At 38.8% G+C, this 24,065-nt stretch overlaps 1 protein-coding gene across 2 annotated transcripts in view; it reads left to right on the top strand.

The window, feature by feature from the left end:
• Positions 1-24,065, top strand: part of SMPD3 (sphingomyelin phosphodiesterase 3) — a 104,978-nt gene that overhangs the window by 54,509 nt on the left and 26,404 nt on the right. For both annotated transcript variants that reach the window (XM_048316308.1, XM_048316309.1), the window contains one exon: positions 14,324-15,944. In XM_048316308.1, coding sequence (XP_048172265.1) covers positions 14,613-15,944 — 1,332 coding nt within the window. In that variant the 5' untranslated portion in view covers positions 14,324-14,612. The remainder of the gene's footprint in view (positions 1-14,323; positions 15,945-24,065) is intronic.

The following is a 24,065-nucleotide window of genomic DNA, read 5'->3' as shown; positions in this document are numbered from 1 at the left end:
GAGCTCAGGCAGGTAGGGCAGCTTGGACTGGGAAATGGGGCAGTGAATCAGGAAGAGCATGCCAAAGTTCAAAACCTCCTGTCGGGGCAGGTGACAGATGCAGGAGCAGTAATGCACTTTGCTTTGTGTCTTTGCCCCAGCTCCTGCTGCTGGGAAGTTTCTGGATCACTGTGTGTGCTTGTGCTGTGCAGTGGGCAAGGAGGCAAAGGCAGGGTGGGGTCTGAACTGGGACCATGGATGACCCAGATGTCAGAAATGGTGAAGCATACCTCAAGGCTTGTGAATCAGTGCTTTGCCCTGTATTAGCTGCCATAACCTGGTCATTACTCTGGTCATGAAGTTTATCCTCCATACAATAGAAGAAGATAATGCAAGTCATGTACACTTACAGTGTTGGGTTACTGTGGAGAGGTCACCCTTTGTTCTGGCCTGACAGTCCAGTTAATAGCAATGATGAAATTAACTGTCTCTTCAAGATGAAAGCTAGTGACAAGACACATCTCTGGTTCCTTCCTGTAACGTTTTTCTGCAATTTAGCATGTCTTGAAGGTAGGGTTTTAAGCCTAAAAGCAGGTAGAAGTGCTATGTTGAAAGCAGACATATGCTGTATAAAGACAAATAAGCAGAAACAAGGTGCATTAGCCATACTCACATGTTTGTGAGCATTAAAAGAAAACTGTGAAACAGAAAATGTTAGGCAGAGTTAAAAAGAAAGGCACGTTGCAAGATTTGGGCTTCCATGTGAAGTATTTTGTTGGTGATTAGTTTTTTCTTGTATAGTTATACCTAACCTGTTCCTGTTGGGGGAATTTCCATAAAGTAGTAGTAATAATAATAATAATAATAATTCAGTTATACTCCCCAAATATAAAGAAATATATATAATTCAAAGGATTTTTTTAAAGAAAAAAGGATGTGGTCACAGCTCACGGGGAAATAGAAATGAGGACAAATATGTCCAATACCTAGTAAATCACTAAAAACTAGGGCAAATAGCTTTATATCATAAAGCAAAACAGTTGAGTCACACATCCTGTGTCATGATTACTTTTAGTACTTGATGGGAAAGTTTCCTAGATTATCCATTTATAAATAAGGTTTATTTTCATTGAATTACAGTGTAAAGTCTGTCCTAGCCTCACCATATGAAACTGAAATTGCAGTAGTTAAACCTCATCAGCTTCCAGCCTCCGTGTATGAGGCACAGTATCAAATAATCCTCAACTGTTCCTCATACAGTATTGCTCAAGTCCTTTCTCTGAGATTTATCTTAAAATATATTACTGGTACTGATGAGTATTTATCTGCTTTTTCAAACATACTGTTACAAAACATATCCCAAGATTACAAAAGAAGGTAATCTCCTGAGCCCCAGTGGGAAGGTTGCTTAGAAGGTCCATGAATGGGTAGAAAAAAAGAAAAAAAGTTAAAAAAAAAATTAAATTATTTTCAGAAACTTTCCTTCAGAAAGCCAATAAACCTTTGAGTCATTTAAACTTTTCAAATATTATACTAAGCACACCACAGTAAAGAAATGGTTTTGGTTGATCTCTGTCCTATAAAATAATCAGCATCTGTGCTTCTTGGAGTATTTCAGAGTTTGAAGTTCCTGATCTTTTTTCCTCTACCAAGTCAAATTTTCCTTTGAAGTACTTTTTCCACATGGCTATTGCCACAGATAATGTGAGTTTCTTTAGAGACTGACACTGATTGTAGCTGATTTTGGCATTCTTGAGAAGCCACAGCTACAATCTGAGAAAGGGTTAGACCTGGCTGAATTGCTTGTTGCAAATCTGTTGTGTGGATTTGTGGGTTGAGCCATTGTAGGTGGACTTGGTGAAGAACTTTAAAAATAGGCTCCTAACTTAACATACACTGGGAACTGTGAAGTATTTTACATAAAAATGTCATGTATAAATATGTGTTACATAACTCCAGCAAGCAGCTGTAATGTAGCTGGGGGAATGCAAAGAGCTTCTGAGGGGCCTAGGACAGGGAGCAGCCCACAGCTTGCCTGGAGAGATCAATGTTAATTACAAAAGCAGTTGTTTCCTCAAAACTTGTTTGTCTGAGTCCTTGCAATTGAAAAGAGGGATGAATGTGATAAAACAAAGCAGCTATTTGGTTTCCAAGAAATATTCACAAACATAGAATTAGTGCTTTCATTTGTTGTTGTTCTGCTTTGTTTGTTTTCAGATAATGCTGCAGCATAGAAAATACTGGGTTGTAGAAAATGGAAAATCAGTAAACCTGCATTTAAGTTACAGTTGACTTCAAAGAACATCTTTGATTCTGTAGGAGTAGGTTTGGAACTGAAGTGAATTTGCTTTGAATTTACTTAGCTTCTATTCATGCCTTCCTTTCTTCTGTTAGTTGCTTATAATGTCATTTATGCATGTACAATACAGCAGTGTATATAAAAACATGGTATAACAGTGACATAATTAATATGCCAAGCAGCACATGAAAGCACCTTGACAGGTTTATGGTTTACCAACACTGGTTTTACAATATTAGGCTGGAGCTCTCCAGCTGCCTTACGTGAGTTGTTTACTCAGTCTCTCATAATGCTGAAAATCAAGTTGTTATCAGCTGAGTGAGCAGCAAAGTGTTACCACTTTCAATGCTTACCAGTTGGGCATCTTTGCCTTAGTGAGCCAGTTATAATTTTCAATTAGTTTAAGGATAATAAATTCAGAGAGCAGTTTTGATCTCAGCTACAAAATTACTTGTTTAAATGCATCAAACAGTTTGAGATACAAAGGAAAAATTATTCATACATAGGAAAAAAAAAACGCAGAACACAAACTTTTTAAAATTTAGTAGAAGAGTTTTTTGTCTTTGGAAAGTTGAAATGACTGGATCTTCCATGTAATGGCCTTACAGCTTTTGGCCAGTAGTATTGTCCATCAAGACAGATCAAGAACCCTTTTAAGCAGGATGAACAGTGTAATCAGCTGGTAGTACCTGTGCTCAGTGTTCTGGGCCAGTTCAGTGATCTCAGCCCAGGCCCTGACCAGCCTGATAACACTTACTACAAAATGCAGCAGCAGCATTTAGGGGCTTGGTGGTTGTTTTGGCTGTCGGGCTTCAGGGTGAATGAATGTGGCTTGTAAATTAAAGCCTTCTGTTCCCTAGGAGAAGGTGATTAATTTTAGAGTAACTGTAGAATGTGGATGGTGCTGTTCCCCAGGTATCTCTGTGATAGCACTCTGCTGCTCATAGCTAAGGCAGTTATGTCTCCTGATCATATTGCAAGTTGTTGTTCTTTTGGTGTGAAAGGTTTGCTGTTTAATTCTGTAGACATAAGTAATTTCTTGTCACCTGTAGCCAAGGCACAGTGGAATTGGAAGTTCTGCTGTGTTTGCTGTACAATATAGTTTTATGTCACTTACATGAGGCCTCAGGTCTCTTGATTTAGCAGCTTAACACCTGTCAGATTCATATAACAAAATCAGAATAAAAATTAATGTTCTCTTTTGTGAATTCCCTTCACTAGAGGTAATCCAAAAGCTTTATGTCTTCAGTTTTGCTGGTGCATTTACTGCACGTAACAATAATTATATGAGATAAAAATCTACTGTACTTTGACTCCTGTTGATAGTGAAGCTCATTACACCCCCATTATAATTATTACCCTCTTTATGTATACCTCGTTAAACACTTCAAAAGCTGGCATCCAGGGGATGCTGTTTTAAGAAACTATTTAAGTGATTGGGATGATTTATGTAAGATACTAACAGTATGTTCCTTCTACATCACTTCAAATCTTACAAAATTTGGGGTGCATAATAATCAGAATTATACAAATAATGTTATTCTGTCTAACAGTTCTCTGACACTTTCCCAGTATGCATTTGCTTCACTAATGCAAATTTGTCTCTGGGAGCAGTCCTACTAAAGGCAATGTAGGAGTAAAAGCCATGGCCAACAAAGGGTATCTCTACCTGCAATACTCAAGTAAATGTATGTCCTGAAAAGTGTAGCACAGACTAGGGGCATCCAGCAGAAGCAGAAATGCAACTAATAGCTAATAAGGATAATTAAAAAAAGAAACCCAAACATTTGTGTTTTATCAGTGAAGCTGTACCATTCAAGACATGGACTCTTGGCTCTTGGTATGTGACAATTTCAGCTGTGTAGTGGGGATCAGATAACCCAAAGCCACAGAGATTACCAGTATCAGAAATATTTCTTTTCACAATTTACACCTTTTTCCTTGGCATTTCTTTGCTACATGCAGGATATAATGCAAACTTAGTCTGAAATATGATTTTCATTTCAGTGCTGAAGAGCTTCACTTCCAAGAACACAGCATTCAATATATGAAAGCCTGCTTTTCTATTAAAGACAATTGAATTTTTTAGAAATGTATTTCTGCTCTGCAAAATGACTCTTAAAAATTGAATTCTGAAGTGAATCATAGGGCAAAATGAGTTTATTTAATAGCAGGACAAGACTATGCTGCTTTGGAAAATGTAGTGAAAGTCTCTACAGTTTAGGCATTGCTATTGACAATTCTTCTGTGTGGATGCTGTACTGTTTAGCAGTTGCATAAACCTAATAATTTACACAGATATTTTACATGTCTCTTTGAAAATAATGGACTGCACAGTTAGTCCAAAGAATGAAACAAACTTGACAAATACATCAATGCAGGTCTTGTGAAACCAAACCCTTATTTTACTTGCTGTGGTAGAATTGGTTGTGCAGCATTTACTAAAACCACCCTTTTTAAAATAAGTTTGTTTCTTGCACTGTGAATATGCACCAGAGATATGGTAAAAAAAAAAAAAAAAAAAAAGGGTTTTCTGACCATATTTGGACCAAATTTTAATGCACTCCCATTTTTTACCCCCCTGAAACAGCAGTATATATCAGTGGTATCTTCTTGCTGAACCATTCTAACAGTAAAGCTTACCTGAGTGAGTAAAAGCAGCAATAAGATCTAGAATGTTTGCTTTGCATCCTGAAACTAATACTGATATCAATTTGTTTATACTGGAGATGGGCCCAGGCCTATTTTGGAGTCATCGCTTCTGATTCTCTACAGTTTTGTTATTTGGACTGAGATCTGATTTAACTTGTTTTATATTCTAGTATATGAAAATAGTATGTAGGGAAAGCCATGCATGAAAATCTAATCTGGAAATACCACGCGTTCGTGCGCACAGCTTCTGGTTATTTATTAAGGAGCAGCTGTCTCAATTAAAGATTTTATTTTTGGTCACAATAAAAAACTTGTAACAGTTTGACTCAGTAGACATTTTTAAAAGCATATTAAATATTTAAACAAATTTTGTTCTGCTGATGGCTAAGAGAAGCATCTGGTGTACCTCATTTGTTGGTGATCACATAAGAGCACTGAAGAGGGTCTTTTTAGATGTAAACACTCTGTCCCTCTTGCTCCTTCTGGATATAGCAAACTTACTGATTTCATTCTAGCTCCAAGAGTGAAAGAAAATGGGGTGTAAAATGAACTATCTGTAGATAGCCCTGATCTTTACAAATGCATTTAATAACAGAAAAAACCACATACATTTACTGTATTTTTAAGGAAAATAAAAGCCCACAGAATAGTGAGGTGAACTTTGTATCCATATATGTATACCCCACTAAAGTAGCTGCTCATTTTCACTCATTCCTGGCTTTTATCCTTTTAGATTTTTGTCAGATTCTATTACTGGATTATGCTAGTCTCTTGATTTGGAAGTGGTAGAATGCTGGGTATTCAGCATAGCTTCTCTTGTTTCTTTTCTAAACATGGACTACTTTGATTAACAACAACACAGTTTGATATTTCAGGTGTGTTATGGATTAAGTATATATTTTGTCTACTACAAAAAATGAGATTACCTTGTAGTCTTGTTTTTCCACAGAGCTACAAAAACTTCTGGCTCAGAAATAAGATTCCCCTCTCCCTATTCCACCTCAAATTTTGTGTTCACTTTTTCCTACCAAGTTCTTTCCCAACTGATGCACAAAAGCAGTGATGTCTGAAAGAGTAGAAATCTCTGATATCTGGAACCTGAAATGTTGAAAGTGTCCAGGCATAAGCCAGGATCTGTTCTGCCAGCAGAAAATATGGGAGACTCTTGGGCAATTTAGTGTAGAATGCCAGAAACCTGGTTCTTATCAGGCAATGTCAGCAGACTTCAAAGGATGCTTTGTGACTGAACATTGCTTCCTGTGCTGTAACAGTGAGGCATCCAGAACAGACTGAGCATATTCCCAGTTTGTTAGGACATCTTGGAAGGCAAAGAGGAAGGATCAGCATTTTCTGTGTAATGCAATGGTTAATAAAAAGTGAAGGAAGATTTAGGATGAGTGAGAAACATATTGCAATCCTTCTGTTTTGCATTCTTGTGAGAGTTAAAAAGATTTTTTTCAAGAATGCCATTTTGGTGGCAAACACATTTCAAAAAAACGGTGCAGAGTTGTGGTGTTCCACCCTGAAGGGAAGGGAAGCCCCCAAGATTTGTAGATGCCCGTGGTTGAAAAGGAACTGCAGATGTCAGAGGCTTTTAAAAAAACAGTTTTATTGGCAAATTATACACTTGGCATGGAAATTGGTATGTTAGTCCCTTATCTTCTCATGTAAACGCAGTGGTGGATTTTGAATAAAGGGTAGGGTGAAAGAGAGAGGGAGAGAAAGAAAGATCACCAGTGCTGCCTCCAGCATTGATCCAGGATGTGCACACCTGGGCTTTGTGGAGGTATGTTTTTATAGATAAGTTTTCCCCACCCTGGAGGCGGCTTTCTCACTTTCTGTGCAGGCGGTTACAATGTGCAGTTCATTCTTCTTGGCCTATCTGGAAATGGGTCAGAGCCCCTTGGGGGTCAGGGGTGGTCTTGTTTTCCTCCTACTGACCCGGCCTTTGGTCCATGTCTGCTTCTTGACCTCAATCCTGTGGCTGTGCTACGTTGTGCTTATTCCCAGGACCCAGAACAAGGATATTTGTCCCAGAAAAGTTCTGCCCTACCTCCCTTGTGGCCCCTTCTCCAGCCCCATCCCATTGTTTCTCACAGCATGTCCTTGCCAGCACTCCCTGTTGGCTCTTCGGCTCTCTGGCCATCAGTGGTTGCGATGTGCAATCAGCCCCTTGTCCCAGGGCTTCTGCAAGGGTGTCTCTACAAACGTGTAGCAGCAGTGTGTGCAGTGAGTAAGCAGATTCTTGGCATGGGTCTTATTAGGGATCCCTGTTCTCCCAGAGCTGCCCAGCCTAACAAAGAGTAGCGTGTTACTCCGGAGTAGCCAGTGGAATTGTCATAGTTAGAACAAGTCATGAGGCTTCCGAGAATAAACCTGCCCAACATCTTCTCTCTGCTTTCTTAGGGGTTGTTTTAAGACAAGTCACCACACAGATTATGTGGTTTTAAATAATTTATTCTTGAGTATTTGACAGATTAGTAGCTTTGTAATATCTGAGCTAAATTTAGCTATGCTTTATGTAAAGATGGCAACAAGTATTCTTTTAGAGTGCTAAGTGATTGGATGGGATAATTAAAAAATCACATATTACTTTCTGCCTTCTTCTATGTCTCACTCTGTAAGAAGAAAATATGAGAGGATTGGCATACTTTAGTCTACCAGTGTATTACAATGAAACAAATTTACAAATAAGTAAACATAATATTTTTGCTTGAATTTGCTATCACATTTGAAAAGCTGCAGGTGTAGAGTCCTCAGGGTTTTTTTTGTTGGTATATTTTTTCATTTTGGAAAGAGAATTTTAATAGATGTATGTTTGGCTGTTTGAAAATATGCAACAAAAATACTCAGCCAATCTCGGAGCAATGTGACTGTAAAAAGCTTGAGTGTGAGTTCTTCCATTTTTGTCCAAGTGTCTTGACACAGTAGCAAGTTTTGGGGGAAAGACTCAGTATTTATGTGTGGAGTTTTGAGTAGTGCTGATGTTTTTATGATTACCACCATACAGTTAGATCTCTGGGTCCTGGGGAAATATGCCTTTGTCAGTAGAGTTGGAAACACTTAAGGAGTCTAGTCTTGGGGTTTCCATGAAGACTTATCCAAGTTACAAATGCTCTGCTTTTCCAATTTTCCTTAAGTAGAACAGGAATAAATATACTTTAATTTTCTTTATAAGGGTACCTGTGTTTTAATTCAGTCACATTGTATTTTAATTTCCTTTATAAAGTATTTTGAGAATTGTAGGTAAGCATTTTTTGTAGAGGAAGAGATATTTATTGGCAGGAATTTGTCTTGGATTTACTATAGGTTAAGGTAACTTTTCTTTGGCACCTTTAAGAACAATTTCAACAGTATAAAAATATCCACTCTGGGGAAAAATGATTACTTTATACTTCTATTGAGCTGTCTTGGACTAACCAGAAGCCTGGAGGCTCAAAGTGCTGCTTGAAAAAGTACAGCTTTTCATTTTACAGGGAGTCTGTGCCCCCTGACAATTTATGGGCAAGGCATGGCTGCAGTCAGGCCTCTGTAGGATTTAGATGGTGAAAGATGAGTAGGAAAAGTTTTATCTCCACTTCTGTCTTGTGCACCTAAAGCCAGTATTGTTCCATCTCACTGAGTTTTGTTAAACAAACCATCTACAAAGATCAGATTTATTTAGCCATTATTGAGTTACTCCAGCTCCTGTAAAATACAAGGCTAAAGCACACTAAAAGGTGATTTTGTAAATAGAGCCATTCTGTTTCTGTTGCATAAACAGAGCTTAGTGTCACAGATTCATACTTTTGTAGGCTACAGTTGTCTCACTACTGAAGTTCACCAAATAAGGTCTCAAAATAGAGAATGTTTAGCTTTCCAGGTACTGAGTGAGATCACCAAGTGGTCAGATGAACTTTTTTTTTTGTCTAAATCTTGCCTGATAGCAAAGCTTTTCTGAAAACCTAGAGCTCTCTGTATTTGCTGTTATTTTCAGCCATCAATATGCTATTGATTCTACTTCTTACCAGTTCCCAAGGCCATAAATAGGAATAGATAATTTGGAAATATGTGATTGTCTCCTGTAGAAGAAGAGGCAGTTCTGCTGCTTAGGATTTTTTTGTATGAATTCTGAAGTAGTTACTCAAACAATGCACTCAAATTTACGTCTTAAAGTAATGTCCTTGGAGATCAGAACTGACATTGGTTGTTGTTACTTAGTTTGCATAACCACGATATTTTTAGAGGCATTTGTGGCATTGGCCCTTCTAAAATACAACAGAAACTGTCAGTCTGCTTCTATTTCCACTGAAATAAAAATAATTGAAGAAAGTTTATGGAGTCCAGATTTTTAGACGTGTCTTCATGCCCTCCAGTGAAGTAGAACTAAATGCCCTTGTAAAAAGTTCCCACATGGCTCATATTTGATTAGTTAGCTGATGTTCACAGGCTGGCAATGGTGCACTCACAGACAGCAACAGAATGCACAAAGCTTTGGAGGTATATTTTAGAATTTGGAGTTGGATTGGTGAAGTTTTCTGGGCTTGGGATAGGCCTCCAGGCAGCAATTAGTACAGCTGGTGTGTAAACATAGCATTCACTGCTGGGAGTGCCATTTGTATGTGCAAAGTAAAGAATAAACCTCTCTCCTAGGCTTGAGAGATGTGATGTGTCCCTTCTGTGTTAATGGCTCTGAATGTAAGTTTTAAGCAAGTGTAATCTGTTGTGTCAGGGTGGACTCAGTGTTGCTTGCAGGAATGTGAAAGCTGGCTTATTTCTACAATAATAGCATTCAGCTTCAATTTTTCATCCATTTTGAAAGAAAGAATGGACAAAACTGTCATGTTTTTAATGCTTTTCAATGGATTGTAATTGTTTAGACTTTTTTTTAACCTGTGTTTCCACACATTAACATAATTGAATTTATATTTTTTATTAAGTTTAAAACATAGCCCAATTTATTTAGGTAGCAGAAGGTGTGTGGGTATGGTTTTTGGCCTAGGAATATGATCTGGGACTACCAAATTCAGATGACTTGCTTTTGGCCCACATAACTGTAAAGCTCAGAGCAAGTTTTATGGTGTGATCATAAACAAATTTTCAGCACTTTGAGAGAAAAGCTCCCATTTGTGGTGAGGTGGTACATAGGGCACCAGACCAGCCCAGCTTCTCTGCAGCTGCAGCCAATCTTTTCTCATATGAAGGGGATGACTCCCACTCACACTGTCCTTTTGGTGACCAGAGGTACCATGGTCACTATTGATCCAGCTCCACCAGGCTGGGCTCCAGCACTGAGTGACCAATGGACTCCTAGCCCTGGTTCAGGTCCCTTAAACTGCCCAGGCTGTGGTTACTATATCTCCATATATAGCATACAGCACCATATCTCCTTCAATGTATAGCTTTTAGAGAAATTCAGAGAGAGGCATTACTGAGATTCCAAGGACTCCTTTCGAAAATTTAGCCCAAGTACTTGATACCTCCTTGTTTTGAACAGAGATTGCATCATCACAAGTCTACTCCCTAAATATGCCAGCGGCTTGAGCAGCTCCCTGAACTTGTTGGGGTGCTTGGGGTTTTTTTTCTGCAGACATGTACTTAACTGCTGACATCACTGGTATTCAGTGAGACTTGTAACTTCACACTTCTTAATATTTTATTTTTTACAGGTTAGTTCAATTAAGTTGGACATCTTGTTTATACTGGCTTCTTGCCTGATGGCAGCCTATGGACAGAAGAGACAAGCTGCAGAGCAGCATGGCAGAATTTGATTACCTTCTCTAGAAAGAAGGGAGAGAGCTTAGGCAGAAACTGGTAAATGAACGTTGCAATGGCAAGTCTGCAAAAACATTTTCCTCCTTCCCTTCTCATCCTGCCAAATCCTTAGTTTGAATGGTTCTGCTTTATTCATCAGTATGAGTGATTCACCAAATTCAGCTCCTCATACCAAAGAGGATCCATGTTTTTACTGGTTTTGCTAAGATTTTCCTAAGCTGTAAATTGTTATTGATTTAAGTGGAAGTTAAGGTGAGCCAATAAGTTCTACTTAAATTCCTTTAGCCTGCATTGTGAATTCCTTCATGGAATGAGTCCCGCCAGGATGACAGGATTTCAGTTAAAACAGGCTGTGAAGTGATCACAAGGGAACAAAAGAAGATCTTCATTAGAGCCACTGACCCCTTGAGATAGCTGCATCTCTGTAATTACAGTCAGGTAATCAAGCATGGAAAGCAGTTCATGTGGTTTTGGCCTTTTGGAGTAGGTTTTTTTTTCCAGAAGGTTAGTTAGCTGTTGAACTAGACTCTAATTAAAAGCACGCATAAGAATAATCAGGGGAAAAACACTGAATAAAGGAAGGAAGATTTTATGAAGTGTGTCTGGGAGGAAAACCAGATGAGAACAACGAGGAAAGCAAAAATTAAGTTGTGGTTTGTCTTATAAGCCTGCATGATGTGAGAGCCTGAGTGAGAATTCCCTCAGTTATCTCAGATCTTCATTTCACCTGTGCTCAGTTACAAACTCTAATTTTTGCTGTTTCACATGGTGTAGTGGGACCATTTTTGTAAGATTTTTTTTTCTCTGATTCAAACGACAATGGCAATAAGGAAATCCAGAAACAAAAAACCAGCCTAAATGATCTGCTTTCCTAGAATTCATTTTTAGATAAATATTGCTACAGCTTTCAATGGAGACCAACTGTCAGGATTCAAGAGAAACTAGTTTTAATGAATATATGTAAATTATTATGTGAAGTTCCCATAGGGTAACTTTCCAAACCAGTTAGTCACTTCAGCAGTTTTATTCTGTTTTTAAAGAAATAACTGTTCTGCCAGTGATTTACTTATAGTTTTAAAAAGACAGTTGATATTACTATCACCTTTGAAGAAATTGTAGTTGTCTGAATTTGAAAGTGTATTTTAGTTTCTAAGCAAAAGGAAGTTAAAACTTTTCTGACCATTTCTAGACTATTCTCATAACCTTATTATTGCAAGATTTGTTGTTGTCCTTCTGTTTCTCTTATCACTTGTTGACTTGTATTGTCCTTTATTTAGTTTGCAAGCGATGCTGGAGCTAGAAGCATCTCTTTTGATCTATGATGTCTCTAGCATACCTCTGGGCATAATTATAATCATAAAAATCTTTGAAACCTTTCTGCCTGATGTCTTGTTATCACTAAAGTTGAGATGTTCTATACTGCCACTATAAAAAAAAATTAAATAAAGTCTATTTTTAGCCTTCAAACACTCACAAAGTAATAAAAACAATGAAACAAGACTGCAGTTTACGTCTTTGTTGCATATAAAAATATCTGTTTCATTGCAATATCTTAAATTCTCCCTTAATCTCTCAAACCCCTATGAATAAAGCATTGGATTACCAAGTAATACCCTTCATCACAAGGAATTAGGCACTTTAGCTTTAGGCTCCATCTAAACCATTGCATTAGGAGAGATGTTACTGACGTCATGCTTCCAAGTTCCTGTTGACTCACATGGTGCCTTCCCTCACCCTTTAAGATTTTGTTGAGATAAAATCTGTCTCTCATGACACTCTTAATTTTCTTTTTTTGGATGTCTTTGAGGCACTGGCATGCACAGGATTTTCTAGCAAGGAGTAGGAAACTTAGTTCCTGTTTGTGCAAGTGCCAGTGAGTCTGCAACAGAGCTTTGACAAGTTTGTGATTGCCTTCATCTGTAAGTTTAATGAGTCAGAATAATAATTTTCTTGCAAGAAGAGGGTTTTTAATTAAGACCTTGATGTGTCTATGTCTTCTCTCTGCAATATGCAATAATTTAAAGGACATCCAGCTAATGATTCCCTCTTCCCTTTTGTCCAGCTATTATATTTTAAAACTTGCTGTGGTATCAGAGTTTTTGTACTTCTGTGTCATGAGTTGTGGGAATTCTATTAGAATTTATGGAACAAAATGCATGGAATACAAGTGTGTACTCAAATCATTATTGCCTCCTCACTTCAGCAGGCTGGCACTGAGGAATGCTGCTGGCACCTGGTCAAAAACTCTCCTGATTTTGAAAGATACTCTCCCTTTTTAAGGCAGAGGAAGTGTAGGAGTCTCCAATGTGGTCTTGAACCGTAATTCAGCCTTTAGTGTTTACAAAGAATCACATTAGTGCTAAAAGTTGTTAAAACAAATCTCAGTCCGAACCAATTTGCTTCATGACATGGGCTGTGCAATCTTATCCCATGAAAAGAATTGTGATTGCATTAATTTTTCTTTCATTTTTACAAATACACACGATAGTATGTTGGATCTACAGTAAGCATGAATTCCTTTTACGTAGTATGTCCCCATAATCTGGATAATTGCTTTTGTGAAGCTGTTTTAGTTGGGTATTTCATGGCTTGCTGGACAGCTTTATCTTGTAGATTTATCTTGTAGATTTTTGATACTGCAGTCCATAACAGAACTGGCAAGAGTTGTGTTGAATTGACTTTTTAAAATTTTTTTTTTTTTACTTCAGCACATCACCAAGCAGGCATTGACTGCTCTATCTACAAAACTGTCACTTGATGTCATGTTCCCCAGGGAGTTGTAATATCCTGTCACCATATACTCAAGAAAACACCTATAGGAGACCTAACTAGGAAATTTTTTATGGATCCATTGTGCTTCTGCATTTTTTCTGGTGTGTTATTTTAAAATAGTAAAAGTCAAATTAACCTTATATTCTGCAACACTACTACACCTTTCACTAGGAAGGTAGTTAGCCTGAAAGTTGAAATACAAGGTTTGCAGTCTGTCCTCACTTCACAGATCCCAAACACAATGTTCTGTTTACCCTTGGCACTGCTGTAAACAAGAATCTTTCTGGTCTGCTGAGTGATTATGTAAATAGGGCTTTTATAAAGCATTTTAAGCACCCAGTAGAACAGAGTAACTTCTTTAGATTTTTTCTTTTCTAATGGTAATTACATAATTGGAGAGGTTTTGGGTTATTTTTTTCTATCTGATATGTAGATGCCAGAGTCTCCTATGAGCATTTTAACTGAAGAATCCTAAAAATCATTCAGGAAAACAAATCTCCCAGGCTCCCCGCTATTATCAGCATCCCAAAATGCCTTTGGCAATGAGTAAATGCCGAACATTTGTTATTTGGCACTTGACTTGTCCCTTATTTCTTTGAACTCAAACATGTTGCATAAGATTGGTAAAATTATGCTAAGCTAATAATTGAAACAAACCGAAAAACCCCCAAATCCTCCCTTGATCCAATCTTTCCAATTTCCATCTAAATACACTATATATATACATTATCTATATAATATACATAATATATTATATAATACATTATATAATAAGCCTTTAATTGTTGTGAGAAAAACGCAATCTGCTTTAAACTTCCAGTAAGTGTTACTTAAACTTCCAATATGTTTTGTCTTTTGTTTCTACAGATTTCTGTTTTGCCTCTGGAGAGTTTCATTATGGCAGCCCCCAGTGAACAATGACATCCTTTGACAAATACAGATGCCAAAAAGCCAGACGAAAACAGTGGCCTTGTTTCATTTTTACTCCAACACAGTGAAATGGTGCTCTTAAAATTTTGTTATTGACTCTCACTGGAAAAAAAACAAACTCCTGACTGGACCTTTCTTCCCTGACCCCTCTCCCAGTGTTCTTATGGATGCTTGACAGAGTGACATCATGTAGTAGGCCCTGAAGTGTTGTCATAACTGAGTTGCAATGGTTTTATACACTTCTCCATTTCCCAACAGCTTTCTGTCAGTTCTGCATTCTTTTTCTTGGGGCCTGATTTTCCCATGTTACTGGCTAGCAGACAGGCTCGTGGGCTCTTTTGTTCCAACCACCTATGAAAAACGTCAAAGAGCAGATGACCCATGCTATTTTCATGCACTCTGCATCATTATTACCACTCCCATCTACTTGGCACTCTTGGTAGCCTCTCTTCCTTTTGCTCTGATTGGCTTCTTGCTCTGGTCCCCGCTCCAGTCAGCCAGAAGGCCCTATATCTACTCCAGACTGAAAGACAAGAACCATGCCAATGGAGCCACACTGCTCACTGAGTGGAAGGCTGCAGGGAGTGGGAAAAGCTTCTGCTTTGGCAGTGCCAATGTTTGTCTGCTGCCCGATTCTCTGGCAAGATTTAATAACATTTTCAACACACAGGCCAGGGCTAAAGAGATTGGCCGGAGGATCCGGAATGGGGCGAGCAGGCCACAGATTAAAATATACATAGATTCTCCTACCAACACCTCCATCAGTGCAGCGAGTTTCAGCAGCCTGGTCTCCCCCCAGGCTGGAGATAACCGTACTGTTAATGCTGGCATCAAAAGGACAACATCAATGGAGTATAAAGGAGACAATTGTGGCTCAAACAACGGCGAGGAGAGCAGAGAAGATAAAGGCGGAAGTGGAGAGCCACACGAGGGAGAAGAAAACACTTGCATTGTCCGTATCAATGGAGAGGAGAATGGCCACATGTCAGACACGGAAACAGACACCATCAATGGCCAGGCTCGTGCCAGTGGCCCAGCAGAGCCCTCACTGGAAGGTGATGCAGAGATCTCGAAAACACCAAACCACAAACAGAAGGAAGGAGATTCTGGGAGTTTAGATAGCTGCTCTGCCTCACGAGAGTCCCTAGTCAAAGTGCGTGTTGGAGATGGTACAGTGGACCAGAGCACTGTCAACAACAAGCTCCTCTACAAAGCTTCAATCATGAAGAAGACTTCAGTGCGGAAAAAGAAACACACAGATGAGACCTTTGATCATGAGATCTCTGCTTTCTTCCCTGCCAACCTGGACTTTCTGTGCTTGCAGGAAGTGTTTGACAAAAGAGCTGCAGAGAAATTGAAAGAGCAGCTCCATCACTATTTTGAATACATTGTCTATGATGTTGGGGTCTACAGCTGCCATGGCTGCTGTAGCTTTAAGTTTGTGAACAGTGGTCTACTTTTTGCCAGCCGCTATCCTGTTATGGATGCTGCCTATCACTGTTACCCCAATGGAAGAGGAATGGACTCCTTGGCTTCCAAGGGAGCCTTGTTTCTCAAGGTAAGAGGCTTTTTGAAGCTGTAAATATTGACTGTACATGTGACAAGTTATAAAGTTACATTGTTTTCTCATTTCTTTAGACCTCAAAGAGGCAATATTCAGATTGAGATTTCCTGGTATAACCTAATGGGTTATTGATATAACCATATATGGATTTGTGGCCTGTGTTAAAATGATGGATGTGTGTGAAATAATGATGGACTTTTGGAGGCAGAACTCGAGTATAATTTCAAGACTCAAAATTTGAAGTGGTTTTCATGAATTTCTTTACAGAAATCTTTGTAATAAAATGCGTAGATTCTAAGCTTCATAACGTGAGTACAGTACAATGGGCATTACTGTTGGAAACCAGCTTGTGCTCGTTGTGTATTTGTCTGGCAATCAAAAGGCAATCAAAAGACAATCAAAAGTCTAAATGTCAGTATAATAAAACTGAAAGAATTGCAGTGACATGTATGGCTACGCTGCTCTTTTGCTTGCAAAAGAATTAGTAAGGAGAGATAAGAAGAAGAGTAAACAAGACAAACGTGCCTGGGACACTGGGGAGTGCAGAGCTTTTTTGCTTCATTAACACAATTTACTTAAATTAACTAATGGTAGAGAGAACAGGAAGCCTATATGTCTGTAAATCATGAAAAGCAGAAATGGAAGTCTGCATGCAATGATTTGCTTTTCCAAGACTAGTAGCTGTTTATGCTTGATTCTTGGGAGAATCTGGCTGTGCTTTTTCTGAACTGGAACGTGGGCTCTTCTAATTTAATCAAGAATCAAAACATTTTGCCAGAGATCCAAGTCTGTAGACCCAAACCTAGAAAGATCTGAAAATCTCCAGAATACTGAATTTCAGATTTTGTGATTTTGTCACTGTTTGGAATGGGTTTGACTAACTAATACCTGAACATCTTTTCTAATATTGGCAAAGTACATCAGATGCTCAAATTATATGTTCTTTCTAGTCACAAGTCTTCAACAAAAGGCATTAAGAGCCGTTAAGGATATGGATTGTGAATAAGGATCAGTGGGAGGCTTTGTAACCCCATCTGTAGTTTTTAAACAAAGCAAAAACTTTTGGTATTGTGGCTTGTGTAAAAAAAACCCCACCCAAATATTAGATTTTTAGGTCTGATAATAGTTCAGTATTTCATATACGTTTGACATAGAGAAAAGCCAATCCCTATCTGAATACAGGTTTCCAAAAACTGGGTCTAAGCTCTCTATGTATGTGTTTCTAATCAGCAACAATTTATTTTTTCATCATAAATTGCTGCAAGCAGAAAATGAACATAGATGTTGTGCAGTATAAATATTTCTGGGGTCACAAAGACTACCCTTGAACATATGCATATATGGGGGATTAAGAGATTAAAACCAATCTGTTTTTAACTGCCCATTGCTGAGTCATTGATTTGCCACCCTGCTAGGCAGGCTGCAATGTCTCCATTTCTCTTGCAGAAAATTAAACCTCTTTTCAAGATTCCACTGGGATGATGAACTTAATTATGGATCCAAGTTGTTAAATAATGTTACAGTTGAGCAGAGAATAGAGGCCAATTATTATGAAGTTCCAAAGATGACTCCATTCTTTTAAATATAACAGAATTCTGCCCAGCCATAAGAATATTTTTCCTCCTGTCTGTGTCATTCTGATGTAGGTTCTTCATACCTAAAATATTTTTCATTCTGAGTTAAGTCTATCTTGACATGAATTTACTTTCTATCCTAATTGTACATTAAATGACCAGTTGTACATAGGTCATTTCTTTGATGACAGCAACAACATAAAGTAGGAATAATTATTTAATTTTGTCTTTGAAATAAGGTAGGTTTAGAGGTTGTTTTTCTTGATGTGGTGCTTAATCAGCAGCTCAGTGGGTGTGGACTCCAGAGACAAAAACTACATACAATAAATAAAAGCCTGGTTTATTTTTGAAGTCAGGGAGAATCAATGCACTAACCTTCAGAAGCCTTGAGCTCTTCCACTGGGGTAGCAGGAAGCTGGCAGAGGGGATCAGAGCTCTGGTTGGCAGGTGTTGTTCTGGCCAGTACTCTGCCATTCCCAATGGACAGCCTATCTCCCTGCTTCCAGGTGGGACTTTTACTGGCTCTTACAGAATTTTGAATGTGTGTAATACCAGCCAGACCTACATTAGAGTTTCTCTGGTTTTGAAGAAAGCAAGAGAGCCTTGCAGAACAAGAGTGTCCTAATTGCTTCCCACTCCATAGTGGCATGGAGCTGAGTCTCTGTCCTATGCAAACCCTGGGTTTTTAAGTTCCTGATTCCTGTGGAATGCAGCGTTCCCATTTCTGAAGTAGAAAAGGCATCAATTGAGTTTTGTTTTGGAAGGATTCTTATGAGGACTGTTCCCCTTACACAGCTTCCATATCTGAGTAAAGGAGCAGTTGTTCTCTGTGCTGATTAAAAGCCAAAAGTTGTGGAAAGCAGTTGAGGGGAGAAGACTCACATGTTTTGAAGATATGGATAAAGCCAGTTAGTGTTTCCACTCATGGGAAGGATGAATCCTTTATTCCAATTATTCTGAACCTTAAGAAAGACCCAGCTCTAAATTCAGAAGAACATTCAGAGAAAGAATCTGATTAATGTTTAATAAGTATGATTGTCTCCTTACTACAAATATAACTGTTAAGGAGATAAATTAAAGGTCTCAGAACTAAATATTTGAAGAAAGTTGAAATAATTTGAAAATGACAAAACTGCTTAGGGGGACTCTGTCACAAAACAGATCCCTACTGCCCTGGTTCAAGTGTTTTGCACGTTTTTTTGCTTTTGAATGGGTCCTGTTTCCAGTGAATAAGAAATGATTTTCCACTGCCCTCATTTTCCCTGCCCTGTCTTCACTATCTATATTGTAAAGTTCAGGTAGAGATTTGGAAGGATTTGAGAGATTTGCTTAGTCATACAAAATTATTTTACCTGAGAGACTTACAGAGCTCAAGGATTATTATTATTAGTAGCTGTAATAACAATCAGCTCTTACCTACAGCTTTTCATTCCTACATCTCAGAGTGCATGATGAAGAAAGGTCAATATCTGCTTAATAGAAGGGGAAACTAAAGTACAGGAAGGTAAAGTGATTTGATTGTGGCTTAACACCTAGGGTGTCACAACCAAGGAGCCAAGCTGGAAGTTACAGAGGCTTTTAATGCTGTTTCATGCTGCATAACAGCTATATGGAGACCTCTGCCTCTGTTCTCCTCCTAAGGTTGTCTCCCACAAAAGGTGCTACTGCTGGCATTTTCCTGACAGAGGTCAGACTGGTTTTTCCATCTGTTTATGCTGATGCTTTCCAGGTCAGGATAAAGACATGAGAATGACGTAGTTGTGAGGAGCTATTGTGTGAAGTCCATTTTCTGCAAGGCTGGAGGATTAATTTGCATTTAGCACTTGGAACTCCTCAAACTCTACTAGTGTTTCTAACTCAAATCTGAGGGTCTCATTGGCATATAAGAGAAACACAGTCACAGAAAAAAGCAGCATATATGAAGGGGGAAAATGTCACATCCAAGTTACAGTTTCATGTCTGAAGTGTTAAACCATTGTTCCTAGTTGCCATTAAAGACTCGGAGGAGAAGTTAGCAAATACAGAAATCATCCAATCCATTTTCATACTTTGACAGTCTGGGCCCTTGGGAGACTCTGCCGTGACTCTCTGTTCTAGCGTAGCATTTCACATTAATTTAAAACGCCAAAGAGAAGAGCCCTTGAGTCTCTTTGTAGGTTTTATAACTCCCATTGTCTCTGCTGCTGCTCTGCTGCAGATAGAGGTGGGAAGTGGGACTGGTGCAGATGCTGTGCTGGTGACTGGCTCTGAAGAGCTGGCTTGGACAGGTCTGTCTGTAACGTGGGGCAGATTGCAGTGGCCTCAGCTCCTCTGCAGCTGCTGGTTTGACACACACATAATCTTAATGCACCGTGGGTTTGATGGATTTAAAGGGAGTTATAAAATACGCATCCTTTTCAGAAACTGGATGTTGATTTTACAAATCAACATTGTCAAATCAAGTTTAAAAGGTGTCAATGAGTGCTGAGCAGAAATTGTGTAATGCATCACCTGTCTGTAATTTACTAGAAGGTGTCAAAATGTCAACATCCTTCTTTAGACAGAGGATTTAGTGTGGAGCCTTAGCTATGCTCTACCATGGATGCTGTGTAAGTTTTGGACAGTAATGCAACAAAACTGGAAAGCATCATTAACTTGACCTGGTGAGTTTGTCCATGTTTTCCCAGGTGTAGCCATCTAATAAAAACTCACTTCTGCTGCCAAAATTTGCCTCTCTTATCGTTAAATTGTAATAGTTGTAACTGTAATGTAAATCTGAGATATCCAAGAGATGTAGATGCACAGAGTAGGGAGGTGAGTGAAAGAGGCATCCTTCTCAAAATGGCTGTTAACTGAGAGAGAGGTTTTGAAGGCTTCTTCCTCCCAATGGGACTGGGAGATACAAAAGTATGTTGTGTAGAAGGCTGTTCTTCCTACTGTTCCTAGTAGGAAGCTATTCTGGGTTTTGGCATCTGCCAAGAGAGTCAGTTTTAGCAAAAATAAGAATTCTTAGTTAAAACACAGTATGCGAACATAATGCAAAACTACAGTCTGATGTGGGAAGTTTCAACAGTTAATAGTGTTCCTCAAAACCAAAAGGAAAAAGAATTTCTTGTGGATTTTGCTAAATTTCTGGAAGAACTTGTGTTTAATTAATATTAATTCCTAAGGTTATTAACAGATTTACTTTTCAAATTTTCTGAAAATGAAGGCTGTTCTCAGGGAGCACAGTAATTGTGCAGAGAACGTGTTATTATTCATTGCTTAAAGGAAACCTAGCAACCTTTACTTTGTGTGCAAAGCTCAACTTGTTTTCCAAAGAGCTGATATGGTAGTAACAGATGGTAGAAGGAACAGCAGCTCTGATTGTGAAACTGCTTAGAAGCACAATTTTTACTGTTCTCTCCTCTTGAGGAGCCTGCTTTGTGTGAGAAAATGAGGGTTCCCTGAATTAACCTCTGTGATTCTCCATTTTGATATTTCTGATGCCGGTGCATTTCGCTTGGGTAATGAAAGCTGCCTTTGCTGTCCCAAGCTAGCCCATGTGTGCTGCGGCTGGGACTGAAGGGGCAGCTGCTGAAGTTCCACGCTGTGTTGAGGGGAACCTTTTGGACCTCAGGAGTGCACAGGAAAGGGGAATGGCTGCTTTCTGACCCCAGTAAAAGAACACCTAGAGTTTTCAGTGGTTAGATTTTCTCATCCTTGATCAGTTGTCCAGTATCTACAGCTATCCCAAGATGTATAAAAGAAATGTCTAGTGCTGCTCATGCATTTATTTAGATTACTCTAAAGCTGTGACATTTAAGGCAGGAGGGTAACCTAAACATTTTCCATGTGCTGAGTTTCTGCTGTAAAATGTTAATGCAGGAATTGGATGGATTCCAATAAACTGACTGACAATTTTTTAAAAAAAGAACAAAAAGACCCTACCATGGCACTGTACCATGTTCCTTCACTTTGATATAATTAATGTTATTAATCACAGTCCTTTCCCCCTTCATTAATGGGAACAAATAAAAACTGTTGTGCAGAATGAAATACAGATTTGAGAAAATGTGAGTTGTGGGCTTTATCCTCTTTAGAAAAGGAAGAGCCCTCCATTCGTGGCACCAGTTTATAGCCACTTTCCCTCACATATAAGCTGAATGAAGTCTTGCCAGATAACACATTCTGAGGTCATGGAACAGTAATTGTTGTCATGTGGCAGGTGGGAAAAATGGGATTCTGAAATAATCAAGTGCAAATGTAGCTAGAAAGAATTGCAGAGCACCAGACAATTTTGAGCTGACTTCTATAAAATTTTTAACTTCTTTAATATACTTAAATAACATGTTTATAATAATAAATTAGGGATTTAACTAATGTGTCTTCTTTAGGAGCTGCTGCATATTTCTGAAGGCAAAAGGCAGAGCTGTTAAAGGACTGAAAATAAGATAGATCTTTTTGTACCATGTCTAAGCTAACCAAAAATACATCCTTCTTGGGAGTTATGACTAATCTAAGTCATCTCTGTGGGACAGGAATGTTTGAAGTGGGAATGGGAGCAGCTGCAAGTTCTCCTTGGCATCTTCTCTTAACAGTAACAGGAATGAAGACTTGGGCACAGAGTTTGACTGTTCCAGTCAGTTTCTTGATGCCGATTCTCCTGCTTGTATTGGAAATTTGCTGAAATGGGAAAAAAGTCCAGGAGCGGTAGATACAATTTGGAAGATTGCACAAATGTTGTACTGGAAAGAAAACAAACTGTATTTTCCATTTCTTTCTCTTCTCTTCCTCACTGTTTGCTCATTATAATTACATTGGATTACATAATGGCATCCCCAGTGCAGTGGAAACAGGGAGGACAAAGCCTGTTACCAGCACATCTCAGAGCACCCACCCCAGAGGCCTGAACCCGGAGTGTGTGTGGAAATACCACTCCTTGCACATGTGCAGTTGCTTTATCCACGGTAATTCAGTTGAATCTCAGGCTCTTTTTAAGGCAGCTTCCCCTGAACTTAAAGAATATTGGCTACATATGGTAAGATGAATATTTCTGTGGGAGTAAGTCACTGTCACATCGACTGTAAATTCTGTTTCTGTGCCCTGCACTTACCCTCTGTCTGGGGTGTTCTACTTCCAACACAAAGAGTTACTCAAGGCCCCTGTGCAGATGATGTTCTTTACAAATGCAATGTTCATGGTTTTGTTTTTAGGGAGAGAGGGTTTTTTTCCCTCAGATCATGCAGGGGTGCTTTCAGCCTGGTTAGTTTTTCTTCATAATATGACCATCTTTAGTGTGGCTCCTGTCATGACTGTGAATTAATTTCCTGTAGAGCTCTGTACTTTGGTGACTTACCCTCTTCAGAAGAGCAATGCAGGGAGCAGTACTATGGTTCATGTTTATTTCAGTGGTGAAATTGACACCTTCATGGTCATCTGAGCAGATGAAACGGATGGTTTTGCTCATTTACAGCCCAAGATGTGATTAAACTATACTGGCTGAAGCTGGAGCTAGGCCGTGGAGATCCCATCTGCCTGAAGGAGTCTCAGTGTTACAGGCAGGTTATTTACCTTTCCCAGATCTGTCTTTATTGGCCACACAGAGATTCTGGGGTGACAGACTTTGTGAGGAAATTCTTCCAGGAGTATGCCAAAATTTTAGCTCTCATACCAGGATTTGCTTCCCCTGCAGAGAGGGGCAGTGGTATATGCTTGGACTTTTAATAAAACTCCTTTGTTTTGGAGGGTACGCACTTAAGAAACTATCTACTTTATTTTGGATTTTTTTGAATGGCTCCCTCCTGGCAATATGAAGCCTCTAGAAAACGTCACTAAAGATTAAGTTCTACTCATAACAAATATTTTGGCTTTGTGTACATATTATTGGTCAGTATTTGAGACTCTAGACTGGTTCTTTAATCAAGTGAGATTTCTCATGCACAACTCAAATTTTTAACCATTAAAAGCATTTCCTTCCCAGCACTGGATGATTTACTAACACAGCAATGACCTGTTTGAAGCTGTTTTTCAAGGTGGTAAAGAAATGCCCCAGTCTCAAGGTAGCATTCCCATGGGTTTTGTTTAAGTATCCGTTGATGCTTTTCTTGACATCCAGATGTGATAAAATTGTTTTGCACTGCTGGAACAGATGTGTGTAAATATAAACTCTTAAGAGACAAGGTATTTGTCAAGCTTGCAGCTTTGTATACTTACTATGCTACCATATGGGAAACATGAGATGTGCAAGATTTCCAGTTAGCTCAGGAAATTCCCATGATAGCAAGCAGTGTGATTGAATTTAAAGTTATTTTCCCTTGCTGTAGCTCTAAAATTTCAGCTCTTGCTACCCATCAGTTTTCTTTTCCCTGTCAACAAGAATCTTTCTGCCATAACCTTGTTGGCTTGATTTCTTTCATGAGCAGTTTATTACCTGATCCCAGTCTCAGTGGAGGACAGACCACTCCTCAGTCATACAGGACAAGCTTTTGCAAAACAATTCTAGGAATATACCCATTGTTGCATAGCACAGCACAGTCCCAGTGTGGTCTCTCCAACAGATTGCACTAATGTGCCACGGCAT

Source organism: Corvus hawaiiensis, chromosome 12, assembly GCF_020740725.1.
Source record: "Corvus hawaiiensis isolate bCorHaw1 chromosome 12, bCorHaw1.pri.cur, whole genome shotgun sequence".
Lineage (NCBI taxonomy): Eukaryota > Metazoa > Chordata > Aves > Passeriformes > Corvidae > Corvus > Corvus hawaiiensis.
The sequence above is the reverse complement of the archived record's forward strand: the minus strand, read 5'-3'. Positions and strand labels throughout refer to the sequence as shown.